This window comes from Triturus cristatus, chromosome 6 (genome assembly GCF_964204655.1).
Source record: "Triturus cristatus chromosome 6, aTriCri1.1, whole genome shotgun sequence".
Classification (NCBI taxonomy): Eukaryota; Metazoa; Chordata; class Amphibia; order Caudata; family Salamandridae; genus Triturus; species Triturus cristatus.
Window position 1 is genome coordinate 584,870,007 of NC_140589.1, and position 20,761 is coordinate 584,890,767.

The following is a 20,761-nucleotide window of genomic DNA, read 5'->3' on the forward strand; positions in this document are numbered from 1 at the left end:
TGTTTAACGTTTTATGACAAACGCTGAGGACAGCATGGCGCTGCAAAACCGGAACTTGAATCAGTCGTGGCTGCATACGATAATGGGTCACATATACACATGGACAATACATAGGATATATTATCATGAGTTAATGCTATATGGGGACCTGACGAGGAAAGCACTGGTGGCCGTTATGTTTGCTGTACAATACTTCTAGGCATTCAATATGCTCAAACAGTCTGTGGAAAATACATTTCGAAGTGATAAGAGGGAGGCTATCCTGTTGCACACACACAGAACCACATGTTGGGTTCTGGGTGTGTTCAAATACCACCCAAAAAATAATTGTACTGAGCAAAAGAAATATTAGTAATCAAAAACATTTGTTAAACAAAAATATGCAAACTCAATGTTGGAATGCCCTCCTTATCACTTACGAGACTAGTGTTCGAATGTTGCAAAATAAAATGACAAAGCAACGTCAGAGCAAATCTGAATAAAGAGTACATAGTCTTAGTTCCTAAACGTATGCACTTGGGAAGTGTTTTCTTTATTGTACTTGATTAGAAAACGTGTTTAACAGGATACCAGCTCTGGCAGTAAGAAAATGGACACAATATTAGCAGCAGAAAAATAATTTGCCCCAGAAATATAGAAAATATTCTTGGTCACATTAATCTTTTGAAAAATCATTTGAGAATGTATCGATCAATCTAGTTTGACTAAGATATGAAACACTTTCAATTGAAAATAACATTAATGCCTTCAATTGGCACACAAATGTTATTTGTAAACTTGTTTTGAAACACTAGACCGCGAGACTAATCCGTTGCTGTTTACACAAGTTTGTCTCATCTTCATAAGCCTTCAATTTATTAAAGTGGCTTAGGCTCTTCTCCGACTCCTCCGGCCAGGTGATAGACAGCCAGACTAACTGCATGGGCAAGGGCATCTGCATTTTCCTATGAATGAGAACAAAAAAATGTAATTAGGATCCAATCCCGATGAATGGCACTTTGATGGAGACATTCCAATTGTTAATATTAACGAGTAAAACTATACATTACATATATAACTAAAGAAGCGTATCTTGGAGCACCAAGGGGCCATATATCTGGATTTCAGTTATCCTGTGGTCAGACACTTCAACAACACACACAATAAACTTCTCAAATTCTTTGGAATAGATCGTATAATGAAACAGATACCGGGAGGCAATAGAAAAAAACAGCTACGCATCCTCCAATCACGTTATGTAATTGACTTACATACCAGGATGCCGTTTGGCATGAACAGGGAGGAGAAACTGGCAACACACGTAGGAGTATAATTCTCTCCAATAACCCAAATGCCACCTATATTCTACTATTAGCTTTTAATGAGTTATTTAAATGTTGTTTTACGCCATCTTCTCGTCCAGCAAAGACATCTCCTTCAGCCACGCCACTGGACTCCACTGGACGGACCACAGCTGCATCCACTTCACCTTCAAAAGAACCACGGTCCACCACCACCAGCAACAGGCCGCACGAAGAAGCTGGAACAAGATCACAGCCGAACAACTCACCGCATCCCTGAGCCAGCACCCTCCCGCCAGCTCACCGAACCCCAGCCAAGCCGCCGACAACCTCACGAAATGGATCTCCACCTGCGCGGACGAGCTCGCCCCTCTGAGGACCCCACCCAGCAGACCCGGAAGCAAGAAGGCCCCTTGGTTCACCGACGAACTCAAGAGCTCCAAGAAGAACTGCCGAGCCCTCGAGAAAGCATGGAGAAGAGACCCAACGCCGGACAACATGACTACCCTCAAGCTCGCCACCCGAAGGCACCATCAACTGATCCACGCCACCAAGAAAACAGCATTGAAGGACCGGTTGGACAACAACGCACACAACAGCAAGGAACTCTTCAACATCGTCAGAGAGCTCTCCAACCCCAACGCCGGAACCAACGACATCACCCCATCGCAAGACCTCTGCAACTCCCTCGCCTCCTACTTCCACAACAAGATCGCTGACATACACAACAGCTTCAGAACACAACCAACGCTCCCCACGACCAAACCAACGCCCCCCACCACCACCCTCAACGCCTGGACACCGATCAACCTCGAAGACACCATCAGCACGATGAACTCCATCCACTCCGGTTCCCCAACCGACCCCTGCCCTCACCACATCTTCAACAAGGCCGACGCTGTCATCGCACCCCACCTGCGGGACATCATCAACACCTCCCTCGACACAGCCACCTTCCCTGAGAGCTGGAAGCACGCCGAACTCAGCGCTCTACTAAAGAAACCAACGGCGGACCCCACCGAACTCAAGAACTACCGCCCCATCTCGCTCCTCCCGTTTCCAGCCAAAGTCATCGAGAAGACCATCAACAAGCAACTGGCAGCCTTCCTCGAGACGACTGGTTCCCTCGACCCTTCCCAGTCAGGCTTCCGGGCCAACCACAGCACCGAGACCGCCCTCATCGCTGCCACCGACGACATCCGAACCCTGCTGGACAACGGAGAAACAGCGGCCCTCATCCTCCTGGACCTCTCCGCGGCATTCGACACTGTCTGCCACCGCACCCTAGTGCAGCGCCTCAGCAACGTCGGGATCAAGGAGAAGGCACTGGAATGGATCATCTCCTTCCTCACCGGAAGGACACAGAGAGTCCGCCTGCCCCCGTTCAGATCAGAAGCCACGGAAGTCACCTGCGGCGTCCCTCAGGGCTCCTCGCTCAGCCCCACCCTCTTCAATGTCTACATGAGCCCCCTTGCGGCCATCGCACGCCAACACAACCTGAACATCATCTCCTACGCCGATGACACCCAGCTGATCCTCTCCCTGACCAACGACCCCGCCACCGCCAGAGCCAACCTACACGAAGGGATGAAAAACGTGGCCGAGTGGATGACGACCAGCCGCCTGAAACTGAACACAGACAAGACGGAAGTCCTCATCCTGGGCTCCTCACCCTCCGCCTGGGACGACTCCTGGTGGCCCCCCGCCCTGGGCAACGCACCCAAACCGACAGACCACGCACGCAACCTGGGCTTCATCCTGGACTCCTCCTTCTCCATGACCAGACAAGTCAACGCCGTCTCCTCGTCCTGTTTCAACATCCTGCGCATGCTACGTAAGATCTTCCGGTGGATCCCCACCGAGACCAGGAAAACAGTCACCCAGGCCCTCGTCACCAGTCGACTGGACTACGGCAACGCCCTCTACGCCGGTACCACCGCCAAGCTCCAGAAGAGACTCCAGCGGATCCAGAACGCCTCGGCGAGACTCATCCTCGACGTCCCCAGACGAACTCACATCTCCAGACACCTGAGAGACCTGCACTGGCTCCCGATCAACAAAAGAATCACCTTCCGGCTCCTCACCCACGCACACAAAGCCCTACACAACCAAGGCCCGACCTACCTCAACAGCCGCCTCAACTTCTACGCTCCCAAACGCCACCTCCGCTCGACCAGTCTCGCCCTCGCAGCCGTCCCCCGCATCCACAAAGCAACAACAGGAGGAAGATCCTTCACCCACCTGGCCGCCAAGACTTGGAACGCCCTCCCCACCGAACTACGCCTGGCCCAAGACCACATCTCCTTCAGGAAGAAGCTCAAGACCTGGTTGTTCGAACAGTAGCGGACCCCCCCCCCCCCCTAGCGCCTTGAGACCCTCCGGGTGAGTAGTGCGCTTTATAAATGCCTATGATTGATTGATTGATAGATGTTTTTTCTCGCAATTTATTATTTGAGGACACTGAATACACACCACATCCTAATATGATCTGAATCTGATATTAAGGGGCATGTGCCCTACATTTTGCTAAGTTTTTGGGGCACTTGCCAGATATTTGATAGACAGTAAACTTACAATGATGAATTATTATCCATGACTTTCATTGGGACTTTGTCCGATATTGGATAAATCAATTTTTGATTTCATCATGAAGGTGATTCAATATATACAACAGTATATTGAATCCTATTTTGGCAATATAGATTTACGTGGATAGATGTGTATACATTAGAGATACTGTCCTAAGATCATATCATTTGTGGTTATAATTTTGTTACTTTATGCAGTTTTTATAGAGCAAAACAAATGAATTTGTTGGCTACCCATTTTCCCATCAATTACGAATATAATGGACGTTGCATATAGATGCTGAAAACAACAGTAGATGGGACTAAACGCAGAGTCTTTCTACTGTGTCCATTGTTGTCCAAAGAGAAAGCAATTTTGCCAAACAATGTGACTAAATGAGAAAATGTTTCTGTATTTATAATAATCATTTAACTGAGAATTAATCATGTTTGGAGAATTGTAGAGATTTAAAAATGGACTACTACGAGACATTTAATGTTTTTTTATGTCCATGGAGAGATTTTTTTCTATGTTCATAATGATGTCATACGTATTTATTGGGTACGTTGGGTCCAATACGCTAACTTGACAAAGGCCATTCCAGCCGAAACCCATTGTTTTGCACAAATAAACACTTGTGGATGGAAGTGGTGTGCTGCCCTCCTTGTTGTTTTGGACAGGACTCTTTGCAATTATATTGGGAGGTTTCTGCCGCTACCAGCACATAAAGGCAGGGCTATGGCGTTTTCTGTCAGTATTGGGTACTTATATATATATATATATATATTACCTACTGGCGGTCGCCAGTAGGTAGTTATAGTTAGGACCCTGTTTCCATAGGAAATCCGCAACATTCTATTTGGAATGACTTTGGCGCCGGTCGACGAATCCTCACGAAATTTTCAAAATAGGTGGGGCGCTACGCTCCGCTCCTACCCTGAAAGTCTCGGGGGGATTCGTCAAGCGGGGGCTGAGATAAAAGGGGGGTCCCAAAACGCGTTTTTCCCATGCATTTTTCCATAGGACCTTTAGACACAGCTACAGCCCGAACGGCTGAACAGAGTTACTTGAAATTTGGCAGAGAGGTAGTCCTCAGGTCAAGGAAGTGCCTTTTGTAGGTCTGGTGTAAATCTGTTCAGTAGTTCCTGAGAAAATAGCATTTAAATCAATATATATATCTGAGCCAGCTTACGGTGCGCTTACGGTAAGCTTACCGTATGCGTACGGTGACGTGCGCGAGCGCGATTCTGATTGGTTGTTAGATCTTAGTAAACATTCGAATCGTTCGAAACCAGGAAGCGGCCGCCGCCATTTTCTCTCTTGCACTCTTAAGGGAGGAAGAATAATAAAGTAAAAAAACATGTAATGGGACTGTTTAGACAGCTCCTAACCACCTAGCCATGATTAATGGGTCTCCAAAGTTCCCCCAAGGTCAAAAATTCCTTTTTATTTTTTTATGAAAAATCGCCGATTAAGCTTACCGTACGCGTACGGTAAAAAAAAAAAAAAAAAAAAATTAACCACACTCTCCCCACCCCGTGTGCAAATGGTGCCCGCAGGTCACCATTTGTGCATGGAATATTCACAAAGCAGAGAACTTAAAAGATTACCTTTCCCAACGAAGCGCATAATATGTCCTCCATGTGCGCACGGTGCGCGAAGCGCATCGTGCGTACATGGCCCATCCACGGCACTAACTGCGTAAAGTGGGCGCACGGTGCGCGAAGCGCACCGCGTGCTCACTGTGCGCGCACGGTGCGCAAAGCGTACCGTGCGCGCACGGAACGAACTGCGTTAAGTGGGCGTGCACGCCACGAATGGCGTAAAGTAACTTAGCATTTAAAAAACCGTACAAATTCACTGAAAAAACCATAGGTTTCACACACGTTATAGTTAGGAATTAGCATTTAAAAAACCTTGCAAATTCACTGAAAAAACCATAGGTTTCACACATGTTATAGTTAGCTGGACATTTTACTGATAAAAAACCAATGAAATTCCCCCGTTATAGTTAGTGCAGGCAACTATAACTCACGCAACCGCAATCCTCTGCTGATGACATATGTGTCTTTATGAAAAAAAAAAATTTGTAATATATGTATAGCTAAAATTTAATGGAAGAAGAAATGGGCAAATAAGTGTCTAAATACAGTATTAGCATCAGCAGAGGATTGCGGTTGCGTGAGTTATAGTTGCCTGCACTAACTATAACGGGGGAATTTCATTGGTTTTTTATCAGTAAAATGTCCAGCTAACTATAACATGTGTGAAACCTATGGTTTTTTCAGTGAATATATATATATATATATATATATATATATATATATATATACGCATGCACGCGCGCACACACACACACACTTGTGTGTGTATATGTGTATATCTATATATAATTTATAAAACTTGTAATATGAATGTATGTATATATGTATACACATTACACTCGCTAACTTGTCTGCTCATCCTTAACAAGCATTTGCAATGCAATAGGTCTCGCTTTGTGAGAGTTAGGGCTATTGGAATTGTAAATTACTATCTTTAATCTATGAACCATGAGCCACTAGACTTTGCTTTACATCAGTATGTCATTGCAACCGCAGAGATGCACTTCATACATTGTAGTAATGTCATGACCTAATCAAACCTGTGTATTTTCGATCAAAGTGTTTCTATTTAATGCTGCTCTTTATAAATGTGACAATTTTATTTAATACATAATAAAACCTTGAAATGAACCTCTCTCCTTCATGATTTCTGGGCGGGGCGATGGGCAAGGGAGGTGATGGGTTAGGGGTTGTGCTGACTGAGTGTGCAGCATTAATAAGAGACCATGCTTATACCGTGCTGTAAAGCGACTTTTTTAAACCAGTCACATAAGTAGTAGAGTGACAACTATCAAACAAAATATTGAACCATTAGAGTTCCTTTTACATGTACACCCACATGCTTTTAGTTACAAAACACTGCAAATAAGGTGCCAAGCGATTCAAAATAAATGGTAATAAATGTAACATTTGCAAACTGACCTACCGGCTGCGCGCAGTAACATGCAGGATCCCCACTGAACTGTGTTAATCATACAGCCTGAGTTGCAAAAGATGACGAGGAGCAATACAAACACACAATTGCCTCCCCGGACACCTACCCAAAAACAGTGCTCCTGCTCAACAAATTGTAAGAGGCCTTTTCATACTAAATCTGTCATTGAGTCTCACCCATTGCCATGTTGTGGAGCGTTGGAAATATCATGAACACGACATACCTCTGCCTATTGCGTTCCGTGCACCTAGAGAACGCACTGTGCACATGCAGTTGGCGCTGTAAATTTTAAAATGGAATTGCAACAATACTATACATGTAACACATCCCGGTTTTGTGGGCTGTTACTGAGCGACGCTACACTCCAGTGTTTAACCCAGTCTGCCGTTATAGGGTTGTCGCCTTGTGGCTGCCTATTGGGAGACAGGAGTAGGATTGGAGAGTTTTAGAAAGTAATTACTGTAGCTAGGCGGTAAAACATTGTGTAAAATTGAAATACCGGCAACGAGTGGAAGCTACTTTAGGCAGCCTGCTCTGTTTGCACCCCACCTGCAAGGGGTTTCACAGTGGTGACGAAACAAACCTTCAGTCCCTCTTTAGCTCAGAGGTGCCGAGCAGAGAAAAAAAAAGGCGTGCGGCCTCCCCAAGCAGCGGCCATGCTGACGATAAAGCGTGGAGGCTGCGCATAATAAAGCATGCGCAATAAAGCGCATAAAACATAAAACCAATGTGCCCCAACAGACGCACACGAAAGGGAGGGGTTTTACATACCAGAGTCCTTGGTGCCAACGACTAGCTGTGAGCCAGAGAGACGAGATGGGATAGCAAAGGGAGGACCAGTGGGGTCGTAGTCCTTGGTGCAGATGACCAGCTGTGGGCTGAGAGACGAGATGGGATAAGGAAGGGCAGTCTGGCAGGAGAGCTGTGCTCAAGAGAAAAAAAAAAAAGAAAGCACCGGGTGCCTTATTTATTAAAGAAAACACAGCACATGCCTCCTGCTGTGGGATGAGATACGAGATGGGATAGGGAAGGGCGGTCCGGCAGGAGAGTTTTGTTTTTAAAATAAAATGTGTTGATTAAAGGAAACACGATTGGCGCCTCATCAAGCGGCTGGCATGTTAAGCGGTGTTTGCTGCATAGCTGCCCCACTGCCCCCCGCAGCCTCCTATGAGGTGGAAGAGGTGTGGCGCAGCGGCCTGGGTGCCCGACTCTGGATCACGGAGTTCACGGTTCGATTCCTGGTGCCGGCGTCAGGTTAGCCCAGCACCATGTGACTCTGGGCAATAGCTTGCTTAATCTTTCCGAGGGCCCCCAGCGCCGGGACACCTCTCCGGAGGTAGCTGTGCGCTTACAAATGCTGGTATTTCATTTCATTTCATGAGCTGTTTCGAGTACAGTAGCCTATGAGCCCTCCAGAAAATACTGGCGAGCCTCGCGAGCACCTCCGATAGGCTTTCAGAAAAAAGAAAATCTCAAATTTCACTAATGCAACAGCCAAATTAATTACCCTCCAATCCGATGACGAACAATTAGGAAAGGGCGCTAAGGTACATTTGGATAGGTTTGCCCACGCAACACCTATAGAAACTTTAAATCTCATTAGGACAACGAAATCAGGTTCTCCTTATGATCCTTGTGCAATTTCCGCTATACAACAAGCATCGGAACCAGTCGCACTGGCTCTATCCTCCGTCAAAAATTCTATTTTTCTGAAGGTTACTTTCCCAAAATTTGGAAAAGCGCATCAATATTGCCTCTGCTTAAAAAAGCTACTCTGGACCCTAAACACCCAAATAACTTCAGACCGATCTCTAGACTGCCTCTGCTAGCGAAAGTAGCAGAGAAACTCATAAACACACAACTTAGTAGGTTCCTGCTAGATTCACAGGCACTGGATCCCTCGCAATATGGCTTCAGAGCTGGGCACAGCACCGAGTCAGCCCTTATCAAGTCCACAGAAGAGATCAGGTCCGTACTTGATCTAGGAGGTAAATGTTGGATCTCTCCGCGGCCTTTGACACGGTTCATCACGTCTTATTGATGGACCGTTTGCAGGAGATTGGAATCCATGGTACCGCCTGGGATTTACTTGAATCCTTTCTTTCCAACAGAATTCAAACAGTCGCGTTAGGGAAATACTCTTCCAAACCGTTCTCTTTGCCGTGTGGAGTCCCTCAGGGCTCCTCTTTGAGCCCAACACTTCAATATATAGGTCTCATCATTGGCCCCACTTATTGAATAATACGGCTTCTCCCTAACCTCTTACGCAGATGACACCCAAATCGTGGTGTCATTATTGCCAGTGTCAATGATGAGAACAGCATCACGTCTCCAAGAGTGCATGTCAGCCGTTGGCGGCTGGATGGCTCAGAACTGCCTTAAACTAAACTCTGGTAAAACGGAAGTGGTGCTGTTCGGTAATGACCCCAGTTTTTGGACTCCTGCATGGTGGCCGGACACACTAGGCCTCCTACCCACCCCCAAGAAAAAAGAAAAAAATCTGGGGGTCTAGGTTCATGACAAACTTAGTTTTAAAGACCAGGTGAATGCGGTGGTGTCCTCCACCTCCTATACTCTTAGAGCATGCAGGAAAATAATGACTTACCTCCCCAAAGATAGTATACAAACAGTCATCACTACCTTAGCCCTGTCCAGGCTTGACTACTGTAATGGACTCTACTTCACGCTGCAAGAGGGGCTCATGCACAAACTACAAATCCTTCAGAATGCAGTGGCGCGATCGATTACAGGTACACCAAAATATGCCTCTATCTCGGTTGAGGTGAAAAGGCTTCATTGGTTGCCTATAAGGAAACAGACTCCGTTTAAAGCCCTGTGCTTGGCCCACAAGGCACAACATGGAGTGGGCCCAGAGTTCCTTAAACAACAATTTGTCTGGTATGTGCCTAAAAGACCGCTACGCTCAACAAAGGCAAAGCTGATTTCGGTACCCAGACTGCATAAAGCTAGCTGGGGAGGTAGAAGTTTTGTGGCCTGCGCAGCGAAGGCCTGGAATGGCCTCCCGCTACATCTCAGATCCACAACAAATATATTCTCTTTTAGGAAGGCCTTAAAAACCTGGCTTTTCTCTTCGTAATCTCGTGCATGGTCTCCCTCCTGCGGGCCTCTGTAGGACTTCACACAGTGCCAGGACACCCTTGGGTAACAGTTGCGCTCTACTAATTGCAAGAACATAACATAACATACCACAATGCAATAGTAACAATAGTGACCGAACAAGGATGCAACGTTGAATTAACACTTATCCTCTGACCTCTAAATCTGAGCAAGTGCCCACACCATTGAGCTATCTTTAGGGATTAGGGGCCAGATGTACAACACTTTATTGCAGCTGCAAATGGGAGAGCCTCCCGTTTGCGACTGCAAAAAGGGCAATAGCATGTACAAATGCTATTTTGCGAGTCACGGACTAGCAAAATAGCATTTGCGACTTCCGCTATTAGGAAGGGACGTCACCATGTCATGTACAATTGCTTTGCGTCAGCAAAACAATCGCAGTTTACCACCTACTTCAAGTAGGTGGTAAACCACTCGCAAACAGGAAGGGGTTCCCAGGGGATCCCTTCTCCTCTGAGTATGTGAGAAAATATTTTTAAGAGCAGGCAGTGGTCCCAGGGACCACTGCCTGCGCATAAAAAATGAAACTGAAAAGTTTCATTTTTCCTTTTTAGATGTATCCTGTTTTCTTTTAAGGAAAACAGGATGAATTTAAAAAGAAAAAGACTGCTTTATTTAAAAGCAGTCCCATACATGGTGGTCTGCTGACCCCAGCAGGCCACCATCCCTCGGAGTACTAGCCATTCCAAATGGGGTCGCAAATTGCGACAGCCTCATTAATATTCATGAGGCATGCTATATGCTACCCCATTAGGAATCGCTAACAGTGTCTGAGACACTGTTATACATCCTAATTTGCGAGTTGCAAATTGTGAGTCACAAATGCGACGCAATTTGTGAGTCGCAAACTGGTGGGTCATACATCTGGCCCTAGATTTATAAAGGGTCTAGATCATGCACCATACCTGGAGTTTGCTTGAAATTAATTAGTTCAATGCAACACCAACTAATTGATAAATATATTGGAAATTAATGTGCTGCCAATATAAATTTCTCACCTGACAAATGATACACTAAGTACAGTTTCAACAGACATGAAAGCAAGAGTACTGCCTACAAAATCTAGGGCTACATTTTTCATACTTAGGTTAATTTTATTTTGTATCCACACAAAAGTACATATCTTATCATAGCGCATTAAGGAAAATCACCTACTGTTCTTCAATGTATAGATGGGATAGTTACTCCATAGTTATGGCTCAGATACATTTTCCCATTAGAACTACTTTTTTGGTTGCCCAGTAATGTTGGCGCTGTGAAACAAACCCACACTCATCATATCCATCTGCTCTTGGATCTGCTGTGTTTTGTGTAGAACCATTCAGTGGAAAAAAACAAGTTAAGGGGAATCTGTAAAATAAAGTGTAATATGTGGACTCGTTCTGGTTCACTAACAAATCGATGGACCAGTTGGAGGGGGTTAAGCTTTTCAAGCATTTTCGTTTTTCAAATCATGCATGCATACAGACACACATACATACACATATTACCTACTGGCGGTAGGATATAGTTTCCATGGGAAGAGCGTTTTTTCATTTGTCAATAACTTTGGTGTCGTTCAACGAATCTTCGTGAAATTTGTAAGACTATCGGGGCACTCACTTAAGCTCCTGTCTTGAAATTCCTGGGTGATCTGTCAAGTGGGGGCTGAGAAAAAGGTGAGGGGTAGGTCCCAAAACGCTTTTTCTCCATATTATTTACATAGGAAACTTTAGACAGGCTACAGCCCAAACTGCTGAACGGAATTACACCACATTTGGCAGAAAGGTAGCTCTTGATCCAGAAAGCACTTTTTTTTTGTTAAATGGTGTAAATCCGTTTAGTAGTTGCTGAGAAATAGAAAGATTTCTCAGGTATACAACTGAGGCTGCGGTATATCCGCAACCCCTCCAGATCTTGTGCCTGAGATCTGATTGGCTGCTAACACTTCAAACCAGGAAGGGTTAGCAGTCATCTAGTGACTCGGTTGAAAAAAGAAAAGGGGGAAGGATAGAAACACTCTGACCCCCTAGGATTCTTGGTGAGGTTCCACAAGGACTCCTCTCCCCCTCCCCCCCCCCCCGGGCCAAAAAAACATTAAAAAAAACAAAACAAAAACGGCGGGTGTCGCGTTGGATTTGCGACTCCTGCCAAAAAAGGAAAGAAAAAAAAACTGCAGGCTTACGCGCTTTGTTTAATTTGGGCCCCCGGGTGGGTCGGGTCCAGGGGGTACTTGAAAATAATGATGGGGCGGGAGGGCCGACGGGCATCTCCCACAGCCCTGGGTACCACCAACTCCCCGGGCAAGATACAAGAGAAATGCAGCCCCCTCACAGCCCGGGAAACCGCCTCCTCCCTGAGGCCAAGTTAACTAATAAAGCATGGGGGGGCTCTGGCCCCCCCACACACAGCCCCGGGGACTGCCACCTCCCAGGATCTAATTCAGAGAAATGCAGGGCCACCCAGGACTGAAGCGGACTTCTTCCTCCAACCAGGAGTGCGCCAAGAGGCAAGTTTGCAGAGTGGTGAAGAAAGGGGGCATGGCCTCCGACCACCTCTTAGCAATCCAGCTGTGTGGATCTCACTGGAGGTTAACAGGAGCAAAGCTGGCTAGTAGGACAATAGAGAGAGCAGGCCCAGGTTTCAGCTAAATTGTCTGGGGAGGCCCCATTGAAGTTAAATCAAGTTACTGGGCACATCCCCAGGCCATCCTAGCAAGGAGGGGAAACTCTCTCCATCGACCCTCTGTCTGGGAGCAATACACATTTCACTACGGGGGAGCCATCAACAGTCATGTAACATGGAACACTGGCAAAAAGGCCTTTTGGTTTTAGGGAGGACAATTACAACTTTCTAAAAGTTGCATTTCTAAAGTAGTGAACGAAAATCAGACTTGACCATTAATTTGGATTTTACATTACTATTAAAATGAGTCTGTAAATGATTTCTTTAGCTGCTACCAATTCAAATTAAGCATGTAATAAATGTAACATTGTTACCTAATGTTTTCCTATGTAAGCAGCCACCCTTGCTACAGTGGACATAGCTTTTTAGGGATATTTCACTGTAAGGACATGTTCAACAATAACTTGTACATTCCCTACTTTTAAATACCACACACCCCTGCCTTTATGAGCAATAAGGCCGACTTGGGGATGACTTAATAATTAAAAGGAAGTATTAGGTCTGTAAAATGGGTTCGCTTAGACAGGTCAAATTTGCAGTTTAAACTGCTACAAGCATGTTACCTGTGTGCAGCTAACAGGTTGAGCATGACGGTAGTCTCTTACATGCAGCCTGCACACACTTGCACATATGTTCATATGTAACCAGCCCAATGCCTCTTATCGTAGCTATGCTTCAGTGGCCTGATTTTGAGAGGAAGGCACTTGTGGTAAACAAATGCTATGTGGAGTTCTCTGGTTGCTCAGTCAGTCAATGCATCTAAAGCAGAAACCATGACTGATCAGATTTACCATCTCACTCTCAACCAGTGTTACACAATCTGTCATAAAATGCACTACCATGATGCTAACACAGAACCACCCAACTTTGAAATCTCTCGGCCCTTTATTTCAACTTAGAATAATGTCACCCTAAAATAAATCACTCAGAATATAAATCTGTAACTGAAAACAGTAGAAGCTAATCTGAAGAACCCACCACCCCAGCCACCCTGAATAACAGTCAACAATAATCAAGCACATCTCACCCAATCACTTTGCCATAGAATGGCTCATCCGCAGTCTGTCAGATGAATAGTTAGTTGCTGGGGACAGCCCATCTCTCCCTACTAATTACCATTCTCAGTAAGTAAGTAAGCAAGTAATGTATTTATTGTACAGTTAATTAAAACCTTTACAAAACTGACAATCCCTTAAAAAAAACTGTAAAACTTCCATTTAAAAGGCTGGTAGCCACAATTAACCTCTTCAGTGCCCATGACGAGCTGGACTCGTCATGGGCCGCGGTTGCGCTGTGCCCATGACGAGTCCAGCTCGTCATAAACCCCGCCCGCTAATATAACGGCCGGCACAGGGCGGGGAAAGGGCGTGGCACTGAAGGGGTTAAGAACACAGTAAACAATTGCAAGGAGATCCAGTCCCCCAGCCTTGGTGGGCCACAGTCCAGATTCTTCATCTTTTGTAAGCAGAGAACAGAATAAAGTGGAAAGGAAAAAAGTCCTATATTAAGACCCAATCACTAACAATGAAGAATCGATCAACATGCACAGTATATTAAACAAAGGCCGCCCTTGTGAAACCAAGGATTAGTCCTAGTGTCAGTGCTGTCAACCACAGTTTTACCGCATCCCAACAAACACCCCAGCTTGCATTCTAAGTACGTCACAGCAGCAATAGCGTTTTGATCTTTGATGACCTTCGTTCTCTAGGTCTGGGTATTTGGGACGGCGTCCTCGCTGTTATTTGAGTTTACTTGCCTGCTAGTGTCAGAGCGATCCTAATTGTTCTTCACCCAGTAGCACACATTCTCGGGTGTCTCACAAAAGTGTTCTCTCTCTCCCAAGTTACCCTTGAGCTTAGCTGGGACCAGCAGTTCATAGCCTAACTGTATACCTCACAGCTTTTATTTCATGACTCAAAAGTATCTTCTTTGCTGCTGGACAAAGCAGGTATAGTCAAGAAAAAGCATTTCTTTTGTGGAGTCATAGATCAACTCTCCATCAATGCTTGCAGCAAAAAGTACTGCATTACATTACATCTAGTAGGGCAATCTTGGTACGATAGTGTGGGATGGAGGCCCGTGTAAGGGACAAATGTTTCTCGGTGCAGAGCCCAATGAGCCCTTTTAACCATTAAGCACGAAGAGAAGTCCTTTAGAGCCAGCCCCATCCTGAGCCAAGTGTGAGGAACTACCTGAGACGTGCTCCTGATACTTCCCCTGGGATTCCAGAAACCCCAAGGTTTCTGTGGCTAGCTCTCCCCTCTGCATTGTTTACCCATTCCTCCTATCCTCTCTCTTTAGCAGTTAGATGAAAGGCCTCTAACTATAGAGTGGCAATCACGTCTTCCACTGTAGATCTGAGCACCTCTGCCTCAGTGACGCTACCCACTAAGTTGCTCACATTCTGAAAGATCTTAAGAGGGCTCATGGCATGTCCACCAGTTTCTAGTATAGGCAGACACCAAACAACTACAGTCAGCCAACCAATCTGCTTGGATCACCAGTACCACCCCCCACTCCTTCCACCACCACCGGGGCCTGTTCAGACAGCCACCTTTCTACTCCCTTTACTAAAGATGTGGTGGATCGTTTACATCAGGGGTCACTGGATTACTGTGTGTGCTGCTTAGCCTTCAGTGCCCACAGGATGAGTGTAGCATATCCTTAGCTAGAGTTAGTCTGGACTTAGAAGGAAATGGTTCAGACTATGCTAAATTATAGTCCACGTACAGACTGTTTTAGTTAGTCGGCAATAGGCTGGGCAAACCAAGGCCATAAATTCTGGTCACTGTCTTCTAACCATGCACAGTGACCTCCCACTGCAAATCTCTCCCAGGGAGGAGGAGTGTAGCCCCCCATGATGTTCCAGCAGTCGACGGCTACTACATGTGAACCTCTGGCAGCTGTTTATGGCAGTTTGTCCTTGTGAACTTGTTCTCTTCTCTTCCGGGAGGCCTCACCACTGCGGCCCACTATCCATCATGGCAGCTGCCAGCCAACCCCTCATCTTATATGCCCCCATGGAAAAAAGAAATTATTTTGCACGTTTCAGAAAATCTGTGTGTGTGGATGTTATTTTATAAAAGTGTGCTGTAAATCTAGCTTTACTTGTTTTAATACCAAAATCAAAATATTGCAACAGCAGTGAAACTTCAAATAAAAAGCCAGTTTTTGGTGCATTTAAAAAAAAGTTAATGTCATTTCACAATAGGTTATAAAAACGTGATGTCTGTCTGACTTTAGTGCTGATTTCAGTAACAAAACCACAATGTGGCAATTGTAGGAAAACTTCGATAAAATGCAATTTTTAGGGGATTTTTGAGAAAGCTTACATGTGCACGTCTGGACCTCTAAAACTATTGTTTAAAATGGGTTTAAAACAAACATTTGCTCTTACTCTGGCATGGTGCTACATAACTTGATATTGGAGGTATGTCTTAATTTAGCTTCTTACACCATTTATAGGACGTAGTATTTGCCAGCGTTTCAATGCAGCGTGTGAGAATTTGGGTTGCTGGTTAAGGGGGAGTGAGCCCTTCTCAAGCAAAGGCTACAGTCCTTGTCAGGGTGAACCACAAACGTCACTAAATTAAACTGAGCTTAACCCTCTTGTAGCTTGTTACAAAAGCAGTTAAACTTAACTTAGAGATGCTTGGTAAGTATTTAAGCAACATTCAAACAGTAATACAGTGAAAACACAATACATGACAAATCCCAGACAAAAATCTAATCAGTAGAGCTGGAGCTACTATTTCAAAGATTTAAAGTAAGTATAACACCTAAAAAACACAAATTGCCACTTGCGGTTATCTGGTCATGCAAAACCAGGTGAAAGGTAGAAGTTCAGGCCCACAGCAATGGAACGCAGGCCAGATACAGGGACCAGATTAATCCTGCAGAAAACGTTATCTTCAAAAGTCCAGGGAGATGCATACTGTCCTTGGATGATAGTTGCTCGAGATTCGCATTGGCAGTCACCATAGACTGTCAATGCTGTAGGGCGAAGTACAAATCTTCTATTGTCAGTTGTTGCGGATGGTCACTGATGCGCGAATAGTAGGGTTCGCCAAAACTTTGAATTTATTCAAGGAGGAGCTGATGCCACACCAAGGATCCAGGGCCAGGGAGGCACCTCTTGGGATCAGGAACTTACTCAGTAGAAGCTAGCAGGGCTCAGGCATGTCCATATACAGGTCCAGTTGCAGCAGGTCAGCTGGGCAGTTGCAGAGAGGCTTCTGGAGCTCGTTATATCCCTGTAGCTCAGAAAAGGAGGTCAGTCAGCTATCCCTTGGAGTCACTTTAGCCTACGATGAAGGGTGCAGGTCCTGTCTTTTGTCTCAGCAAGCAGAGCAGGCCTCAAGCAGAAGGGCGTCTCTCTTCTCTAGTAACCACAGGTCCAGGAGTGTACCGAAGAGTGGGTCCTCTTTTTATACCTGGTGCCCACTTTGAAGTGGGAGAAGCTTCTGGCATGCTCTCCCTACAGAGGTGTCAGGAATTTCCTGCCTCCCAGCATTGGCCCCAGTCTGTCTGAGGTCACAGTAGGCTAGTGTGGAGTCCTGTGTGTGTGCACAGGCAGGCTCATTAAATTACAAGTGTGGTAGGTGAGAGCTCTGCCCCCTCATTCGACCAGAGATGACCCAGCCTGCCAACACTTGAACCCTCTATTGTGTGGCTGTCTAGGTGGAATACACAAAGGCCAACTGCCAGCTACCCCATGTCATGTGACTAAGAAAGCAGGCTGCAGGCACCTAATGATTAGGACCAAAACGTCCCAACTTTCAAAACGTGGTATTTTCAGAATCGTAACTTAAAAGATGACTTTAACATTAAAGGGTGCTTCAAATGACAATTCTTCAGACAGTAAACGTGACTTTAGTACCTGCTCCCACATAAACGTTATCACAGTATTAAGGTAACCCAATGTTATCCTATGGGAGAGTTAAATTAATTTAGTTAACATTTAATTCAGGTATTTTCCCTGCCAGGACATGCAAACCTTAAAAGAACATGTCCAACTTTTTAAATACAACGCACCCTGCCCTAAGGGGTGTTTAGGGCCTACCTTAGTGGTGACTTTAATGATGTAAAAATTACTTCAATGCTGCAGGCCCACGATTAGCTTTTAATTTACAGGCTCTGGGTACGTGTAGTACCACTTTACTAGGGACTTACAAGTAAATTAAAGCTGCCAAATAGGTGTAGGACAATTTGAAACATGTTTAAACAAGAGAGTACAAGCACATTAGCACTGATTAACAGTGGTAAAATGTGCCGAGTGCTAAGGCCAACAAAAACAAGCTGAGCAAAGTAAGGCAAAAAGTTGGGCTGAAGAACACCATACGGCTGACAGGTCTAACACAGGCAAATACGGACTCACTCTAAATGCCGGTACTTGCTCCGTGGTGACTGCCGTTTTTTTTTCTTATTTTAGTTATGATTTTTTTGTTATTTTTTTTTTACAGAGGGGTGCCCTCCCCTGCCAACACTCCTGTTCTCACTTGGCTGACCTGCATTTTGCCACCTACAATTGCAGCATTGTTTATTTAGGTGCCTTGTTGCAGACAGCGATATGCCTGTTGACAAGAAAGTCTGCATATCGGGCGAAAATAGGAGGCAAGATGGCGGTCGTTTAAGACCGTAGCAGTGCACAGACCAGCAGATAGCCAGAAACTTGAATGCTGCACTAAGAATTATGTAGTGATGACCCCAGCAATTTGCAACGCGGATCTACGACACTCCTCAAGGACCTTTGGGAGCTATTTGCACTAGGAACTGTTATTGCGCTGGCGGTTCTATGACATTTCAGCAAAGTATTAACAGAGGCTTCAGCAATTCACATCAGGGAATCATACCTGGCAGTGACAGCATCCAAGAAGGCTGAAGCTGAGGCCGCGATGATGGGACCGAAGAAAGCGGGAGGAACTATCAAGTCGAGGACAGTGCGTCTGGCCTTGAGGGGGCAGTCGGAGGCTGGTGACTCGAGTTTGGAGGCCGCAACGGCAGCCGCAGGGGCATCACTAGCGCAGACACCTAGGCAGGGGCGCCGGGGGTTAGCAGCCGATCCAAACCCGGAGAAGAGAGGAAAAGGCGGGACCGCACTGAAGGGATACCCGGCCAGCCCCACAGTGATTGATCTGCTGAGAGGACCAGCCGGGAAATCGTCTCCGGGTCACGATGAGCCAGATCAGAACAGAGCTAGTCCAGAGAGTGCAGCGGAGGTCCCGAGAGAAGAGCTGAGAGAGGAAGAGAATTTCCCCACATTGGTTGTTGACTGTCAAGAGCGGAATTCAGCTGGGACTAAAGGAAGACCAGGCGATTCCCCCCCTCTCCCTGTGATTCTATCGGGGGGTGATAATAAGATGAACTCCGATACGGATCTAAACGCAGATAATTCATGCGAGCCCAATATGGGTGGAGGTGAACAGGCTTACCTGCAGGATGCCGCAACTACACCTTTACAGGAGCATTTATCAAGCACTACATATACCAATCAGACAGAAGAGCTTCAAGGTGCTTCTAAGGTTAACAAGGTTAACAATGGCAACGTGGATAGAGAGCAAGATCAAGAGCCTAGTGATTTATTTTTTCTGTATCCGATGGGGGGCGTCAGTCAAAACCACAGATCTGAGCAAAAGCGATCTGGATGAGGATGATGGTGCTAAGACAAAAACTGTCTTGAAGCAAAAAAAAAAAAAAGGAGACAGGGAGATAGAGATCTTACCTGGGACTACACCCCTATAAATCAACTTACCAATCCTTTGTCTAATGGCCATCCTATTTCTGATCCATCTGGGCCGAACCCCCCCCCCCCCCCCCCCCCCAATGCTAGAAGCTATCTTTCAGGCCATATCGATGCATCGCGACGAGACGCGCCAAGATGGACGCAAAGCCCAGGCAGCGATGCAAAAGGTGCAAGGGGTGGTTCGAAAGTTGACCAAGACTTGTAGCGCATTTGGGGAACGGATGACTGACCTCGAGTCAAGGGTTGTTTCTACAGAATCAGACTTTACAACAAATCAGGCGTTAACAAAATCATGTGAGGCTCAGCTAGTCGATATCAAATGGAAGTTGGAGGACCATGAAAACCGCCAGCGGAGAAACAACCTGCGGGTGCTAGGGGTACCCGAAGGGGCTGAGGGGGCTGATGTCATCTCATATGTGGTAGACCTGCTATGATACGTTCCCGGAACTTACGGACTGTAACTGGGCTCAATAGGTGCAACTTGCCCATCGCGTTCCCTTTGTACAGAAACAGTCAGCAAGGGCAGGTGCTCTCCCACGGCCATCCTAGTATACTTTGGCAATTTCCTGCTACGCCAAGCTGTTTTTGAAAAAGCTAGGCCAGAAGCAAAGAGAACCAGGAAAGAAATTTCTTATTCTGTCCTACCTGATTTTTGTCACTCCACCGTCTAAAGGCGGGCGGTGGAGGCTGCGGCAGCTGATTAAGCCATTTCAGGACAAAAATGCTCAAGCCTTTCTGAATAGTCCAGCTCGACTCAAAGTGATCTGGGTTGGGGGGGGGGGGGGGGGGGGGGGTCAAACAAGAATTTTTTGTCAGAAATTAAAGCCAAGGAATACCTGGATGGTCTGTCAGGCTAGATACAGACTAGTATTTAATTCAGTAAAGAGAATCTAGACCACGGATAACGGAGATCTTGGGCAATGTCACTTATTTTTATTAATTAGTACGGGTAGCCATGGGATATAGGGTGATATTTAAATAGTGTGCTTAAGGAATATGTGTGGGGTGGGTAAACGGGGTAGTGATTTCACTATCTTTTTGGGGGGGGGGGAGGGGGATTTGGAAGCAGCATGTATTTAGAAACAAAAAATTACGAACTTCAGGGCTCTCGGTTCTGTGCGGCGCATTCATCATGCAAAGACCCAAGCCTGAGTGCCTCTTGCGGGGAGGAGTGGACACAGGGGTGCGGGTGGGCGGAGGAGTGGACACAGGGGTGCGGGTGGGCGGAGGGTGGCAAGGGAAAGGCGGGAGTGAAAATTCAGGGGATAAAAACATATCCAGAATTGATAACGAAACTTGTGTACAGCTAAAAGAAAAGGATATAAATCAG

The 20,761-nt window shown here is 45.9% G+C and overlaps 1 protein-coding gene across 3 annotated transcripts in view; it reads right to left on the reverse strand.

Moving 5' to 3' along the window:
• Positions 1–499: 499 nt before the first annotated feature.
• The window catches only part of PGM3 (phosphoglucomutase 3), a 271,507-nt gene continuing 251,245 nt past the window's right edge, over positions 500–20,761 (reverse strand). For all 3 annotated transcript variants that reach the window (XM_085611024.1, XM_085611025.1, XM_085611026.1), the window contains exon 13: positions 500–944. In XM_085611024.1, coding sequence (XP_085467150.1) covers positions 858–944 — 87 coding nt within the window. In that variant the 3' untranslated portion in view covers positions 500–857. The remainder of the gene's footprint in view (positions 945–20,761) is intronic.